Source organism: Tupaia chinensis, unplaced genomic scaffold (assembly GCF_000334495.1).
Source record: "Tupaia chinensis unplaced genomic scaffold, TupChi_1.0 Scaffold000054_1, whole genome shotgun sequence".
In the NCBI taxonomy this organism is placed as follows: Eukaryota; Metazoa; Chordata; class Mammalia; order Scandentia; family Tupaiidae; genus Tupaia; species Tupaia belangeri.
The window spans coordinates 3,699,169-3,706,034 of record NW_006159512.1 but is presented as its reverse complement, the minus strand read 5'-3'; the positions used below and the strand labels follow the sequence as shown (position 1 = coordinate 3,706,034).

General features: G+C 39.5%; 1 protein-coding gene across 1 annotated transcript in view; it reads right to left on the bottom strand.

The window, feature by feature from the left end:
• Window positions 1–2,029: 2,029 nt before the first annotated feature.
• Window positions 2,030–6,866, bottom strand: part of NR1H4 (nuclear receptor subfamily 1 group H member 4) — a 45,982-nt gene continuing 41,145 nt past the window's right edge. The window contains 2 exon segments of the mRNA XM_006141383.2: window positions 2,030–2,645; window positions 4,919–5,032. Coding sequence (XP_006141445.1) covers window positions 2,407–2,645; window positions 4,919–5,032 — 353 coding nt within the window. The 3' untranslated portion in view covers window positions 2,030–2,406.

The window sequence follows — 6,866 nt, the reverse complement described above, 5'->3', positions numbered from 1 at the left end:
GGCGTGCAAGGGGCCCTAAAGCAAAAACCTTTCAAAAAAAAAAAAAAAAAAACAGATTAGGAGAAGGGAAGGGGATGATACCCCTGAGGAAGATACAATAGACTACTCTTACCAGAAGCAAAGGCAATGACTCCTGGACACCTCAAAATGAAAAGATACCTGCTATAGTCAGCTAACACCCAAAATGATATGTGAGAACTTACCGAACTTCTTGTTTTTCACGAGATGGAAAAAAATAATAAACTATGATTTTGAAAAAATCTGGGGAAAAGAAAAGTTATGAGTGAAATCAATTTCTGATTCTCAATGAAGAAAGAAAACCAAATTTCAAACACAGTTGCTCAGCCCAACCATGATGGTGCAGGCAGTAAGGGGCTGCAATGTGATGCTGGGGCCACGTGGAAGACTTGGGTTGGGATCTCAGGTCCACCTGAACATTCTGGGCTCTTTCCCATATGCCTGTGCTTCCAATCGGTTGAGAGGCTGGGGAGAGGATGGCGGCACGGTAAGACCCTATTGAGCGTACCTCTCTTTCTTTCTCACATGAACATACAAAACCGGTTGCTCATACCCAGTATTTAGATTCACTCATAAAATGGTTGTCTACAATGTTGGTATAAACTAGAACACCACCACCATGAAAATGATATGGATGATAGATCAAGTCAGGAGAAGTGCTGTGTAGGGATCATATCTTCTTGAGATATGCCATGACCTTTATATTTGTGTCCACTCCCCCTCCCCTCAAATTCATCTTGAAATCCTAACCCCCAGGGTGGTGACTTTGGAAGATGACTAGGCCATTAGGATAGAGTCTTATGAGTGGAATTAGGGCCCTTATAAGAGGGAGCCCAGAGAGCCACCATGTGAACTACAAGGTACCATCTCTGCACCAGGATGCCTGCCCTCATCCTACACAGAGTCTGCCAGTGACTTGATCTTGGACTTCCCAGACGTCCGAAGTGAAAGGAATACAATGGTATTGATAAACTACCTGGTTTATGGGGTTTTGTTATAGCAGCCCCAATAGACTAAGACAAAACGAATGAGAGCAGGGTTTCTCGGCTTCAGCACTATCAGTGTTATGGGCCAGATAATCCGTGCATTGTAGGATGTGGAGCAGCATGCTTAGCATCTACCCTCTAGATGCCAGTAGCGTCCCCACCCTCCAGTAATGACAACCCAAACTGCCTCCAGTCATTGCCAAATGTCCCCTGTGAAACAAGATCACCCCCAGTCATAACTCGCTAGATCAAAGGGAGAAAGAGAGCAAGGAAACCATTTTCGACTGACTACTTATTTTTTAGAATTTCGGGGTTGCCTTATGATTTTATTTTATGTTTAAATTTTGTTTATTTCTCAAGCAAGAGCTACCTTTACAAAGCCTTCATGCCACAGTCTACCCCAAGCCTGAGTCAGCCAGGATCAGCTACATTTGGCTGGCTTCAGGAGAAAGGGAGCTATAAGGCCATTCCTTACAGAGGGTGTTTATCGTGTTCACCAAAGAATATGGGGAGAAGACTGTAATAGTATGACAATGAAGGAAGGAAATGAACTAATTCCTGCTTGGAGGGAAGTATACAACAGCTGCAGGCCCAGCTGCAGAAGTGTATTCAAAAAGCAACATGAAAACAAAAAATAATATATTTTCTGAAGCCAATAATGAGCATTTTTAGGAGAGACAAGGGACTGCTCCAGTTGTACAATCTGCATTTCTGAATTTGTGGATACTGTCTCAAGACCCTAGCTATCAGGGAAGATATTGATTAAGGGAATATTTAATGGAAAAATCATTAACTTCTCTGTATGCAATTCTCTTTGAACTTCAAAGTAAATTAAATGATCAGAGGGCTGTCACAAATGAATGGATGTTCACCAAGACTTCTCCAGGGAGGAGAAAAATATCATTTATGTTATAAGAGTTTCTCTTTCTATAAATCACCCATTCAGGTTCCACAGGAAATATTTCATGATTTAAAGAAATAAGTCTTGGTATATTTCTCAAATTTTGTACCCAAAGAAAAGCCTGTTGCCATTACTTCGGTTTATTGCCAAAATTGAACACAACTCTTTAATAAAAATACATGCAGTATGGTAAGATGAAGAACAAAATGAGATTTCCCCCCAAGTTCAACAGATAAAATTGACATAATCAATTTAATTAGGCAAACAGGGCATGCCAATTAGAATGTAGGATTCCCTGAAGCCTTGTAAAATGCAATGTAGAAAGGTAATTCTATCTAGCCCTGTATTTACAATTGCAGAAGTCCCATAATTACTACATAAATATTCACCAAGATTCTTGACTAAAACTAGGCATACATGATATAAAGGGAAGTTACACATTAGATTTATATTATGAGGGGGAGAAAAGGACCTAGACCCTTTCTTCCCCTGCCGTGTTTATCACTGCACATCCCAGACTTCACAGAGAAGCGGAGTAAACTTGTGGTCATTCACCCTCCAGGACATTAGCATCTCGGCATGGTGATGATTGAATGTCCGCAATTCAGTCAGGCGACCCAGGAGACAGGCAAAATGTTGAGGGTTTTCAGGCTGATAAATCTTGCACAACTTTTGTAGCACATCAAGTAAGGGTTCCTGCAGCTTCTCCACTGCCTCTCTATCCTTGATGTATTGCCTGTCTGTTTTGAAGTTTAAAAAAAAAAAATGACAAAAAGTGGGAAAGCATGAATGTGGCATAATTATGATAATTTTTTTGAGAGGTTTTTGCTAAAGGACCCATGTGCTCACCAAAAAGACAGAGAGTGACATAGAGACAGAAAGAAAGAAATCACCACCAAGGGGATGGCCATGCCACAATCCCTTCTCCTCCATTCTCCTCTTGGGATCTTGGGCATGCTCGCACATGCACCGCAGTTGACTACATGGGAGTCCAGTGACATAGCCATTACGCCAACCACTGGTCCCAATTATGAGAAATTTTATGTTAACTTCCTAAAAGTATAAGTTGACAAGTATCATACATTTAAAATGTATGAATTAGGGCTAGTCAGTGGAGTGATAGTTAAGAAGGCTGGATCCTACATGGTTGACTATGTGGTTAGAGTCCTGGACCCAGTGGCTTGCAACATGTACTGGACATGCCCAAAATCCTGAAAGGAGAAATGGAGCAAAAAGGATTGTGGCATGACCATCCCTCATAGAGGAAGTTGCCTTCTCAACTTCCCTCACTCATGCTCTCTGTCTCTCTCCTGAGAGCACATGCACCTTCTAGCTTTTTTTTTTTTTTTTTTTGTAGTATAGGAATTAAGTGTTCAGGGGCCAGTAAATGGTATGGTGGTTAAGGAGCTAGACTCACCAACCACAGTTCAAGTCCTGGGTCTGGAAGCTTGAAAATTATGTCGGGTATGTGTATGTGTCTGTTGAAAATCCTGCGAGGAGAATGGAAGAGAAGGAATTGCCTCTAGCCATCTTAGGGAGTGGGGGTGATTTCTCACTGTCTCTCTTTCTGTCTCTCTCAGGCAAGCACATATGCCCTATGCCAAAAACAAACAAACAAAACAAATTAAGTGTTCAAATTGATGACTTTTCAAACACACAGGCATGTAAAAAGAGTCTTCAAAAAGTTCATGAGAAACACTTATTATGACAAACTATGCATGGATTTCAAAATTTTTTTGTACCAAAATAAACTTGTACTTTAATTCCATATTTCCATAAACAGTGCTTTCAAGAAGCCTCCCTAAATTCCCCTTCCAATCAAATTCTCTAAAGGTTAGGGGCCAGCAGGTGGCATGGTGGTTAAGGCACTGGACTCCCACATGGCCGACTATGGTTTGAGACCTAGACCTAGTGTTTTCCTTTCTCACTTTCTCTCTCTATTTCTCTCTCATGAGCACACATGCCCTATAGGAAATTTTTAAAAAAATGATAAATAAATAAAATTGAATAAATCATTCTTAAAACAAAATAAAACAAAACAGAAAAACAAACAAAAATCCCCTAAAGCTAACGTGTCCAGTGGCTGTAAGCATCCTTTCTGGTGGGTATATTCTTGGTAGTGGACTTGCTAGTCATAGGGTACATACATGCATAATTTTAGTATGCTGTGCAGAAAGCTTTCCTTTTATTAATTATGATTTTTATAGTAAAACAGATAAAGGAACAACTACCTTTTGCCTCAAGTTGATATGTAAAAATTATTTCAGGCTAGCATTATAATTATATTTTACAAATCCTGAACATGGTGTCACTCATTCCTAGATTATTAAAATAACTCAATCATGCAGATAACTTTATGTACAGAGAAAATTGATTTCAATGTTGTTTAAAGCACCAAAAATATTGGAAATACCTTGAATTATAAACATATGGTAATCACTAAGTTAATGATTAGACATTTATGCAATGGGATATGAAGCATACATTGCAACTAACTTTGCCCATTACAATTTTTTAATTACTTGGAAAAAGACTTTTAAAGAATGTGAACTTTAAAAAAAGAAATATAGGTCCATGCTCAAATGTCAACAATTTAGGCACGTTCTCCCTGACCACTAATTAAAATACCATTTTCCTGTCTCTGTCTTTTCTTAAATTCTCATTATTGTATTTTTCATACCTTGTATGACCTTCTGAAAAAATTAACTTTGTTTCTTCATTTATTATTTTTCTTGCCCTCTAGAATGTAAGCTGTAGTCTTTGTATCCCCAATGTCCAGAAACAGCCCTTAGTAGGTTATTAATATGCAATTATTAAGCGAATGAATGTGATGTTTAAAAAGAAAGATTGAGAAGTACATACACTGAAATAGTAACCATGAGTCAACGTAAATGGTAAAATGACAGGCCATTTTAATTTTTCTTTATGTTTTCCAGATTTTCTGTAATAAACACTGCTACCATCATCTCGAGGGGAAAAATGATGTAAAAAGAAAATGTAACAGTGAAATTACCTGGAGAGAGGATGACAATTGCTGTAAGCAAAGCATATTCTTCTTGAGTCATTTTCAATTCCCCAACACTTTTATAGAAACTAAACATAGGTGTTATATATTCATCAGAGATACCTATGGGGAAAAGTTGAATATTTACAGAGTTAATTAGACCATCTAAAATTTTTAGAACAGTAAAATTTTTGAGTAACTTAAAAGTCTAAAATTAGAAACACATTACATATGTATGCACACACATTAATACTTATATCCATATGCACACGTTCAAATAATTACTGTATATTATTGGATCATTAGAAAAGTCATGACGCATTTTTACATAGAAAAACAGAAAAATAAGCCATGACTTTTCTGATAACCCAATATATGGCCCAGCCAATGGCAAGGCATTGAAAGATAACCAATTAATAATAGCCTCAAATTTAACCTAGTCAGGCCCAGTGTGGTGGTGCAGACAATGGAAACTGAACTGCAGTGCTGGAAGCCACATAGCTGACTATGGGTTTGGATTCCCAGGTTAGCCTGAAAACATGCCAGGTGTTTGTATGCACCCTCAAGATCTGGAGGTGCTGGAGCACCAGAAACAGGGAGGTCACAGCATGACAAGATCCTGTTGAGGGTGCTTTTATCATGAATACAGCATCACCCCCAAATTATTATTATTATTATTAGTTTTGAGAGGTTTTTGCTATAGGGTGCATGCACTCGCCAGAAAGACAGAGAGAGACAGGAAGATAGAAAGTGAGAAATCACCCCCCAGGGGAGATAGCCACACTGCAATCCCTTCTCCTCCACTCTCCTCTTGGGATCTTGGGCACATACTCACATGCACCCTGTGTGAGTTTAAGCTGCTGGGTCTGGGGCTCAAACCTCAGTCGACTACATGGGAGTCCAGAGACATAGCCATTACACCAACTGCTGGTCCCACTCCCAGATTATTAAAGCGACTCAAGCATGCAGATAACTTTCTTGTGTGCACACCCGCACTCCCTATCATAAATAAAATAAACTTTAAAAATATACATAGCCTAATAGATGATTTGCATGTCTTTGATTACACCAGGTCTTGGTTTCATCACTACTGTCTGACAACAAATGCTAATGTTCTTGAATTGCTGAAAGGATCTCTGAATGTCACCATTTCCTAGATGGGGTTTAATTCATCTCTTCAAAATTAATTAGTATCTATAATTCTGGCAGAGGTAGCATCTTAAACAACTAACAAAACAAACTAATAAAAAATAGTTGTCCTTCAGTCTAGAAGTATAAACAACTCCATTTAATAAACTGGCCAGAGTTCTTATCAAAGGGCTCTGACCTCTCTCTGAAGTCCCAAACCTACTTGTTCATTGCCTACTAGGCATCAGTGGGCAGCTCCTCTCTACAAACTCAAAGTATCCCAAAACAAAGACACCGTGTACAGGACCAAACTCTCCCATCTTCCTCCAAATTCACTCCTTTCCTGCCATTCCTAACCTGAGATTGGTGTCCCCACTCACCCAGACACCCAGCACTGGCAGTTGAGAGTGAGGTGCCCCATCCTGTATTCCTTCATTTCATGCCTCTCCCCCTCCCATGGCACCTGGCATTGACCTGGTTTAAGCCCCATCGCTTCCCTCTGGTTTCTGGAAATTGCCTCCTAGCTGGTCCTCCTGTCTTCAGTTTGATCCTCCTCAGTCCATCCTCTATCCAGATGTCAGAATGACCTTTCTTTTCTTAACAGAGATTTTTGCTATAGGGTGTATGTGCTCGCCAGAGAGACAGAGAGAGACAGAAAGTGAGAACTCACCTCCTGGGAGGACGGCCATGCTACAATTTGTTCTCCTCCATTCTCCTCTTGGGATTTTGGGCACACACACACACACCTGGTGTGAGTTTGTTCACTTGTTTTTTTAAGAGAGAAGGTTTTTTTTTTTTTTTTTTTTTTTGCATTCGGCACAGTTTGCTT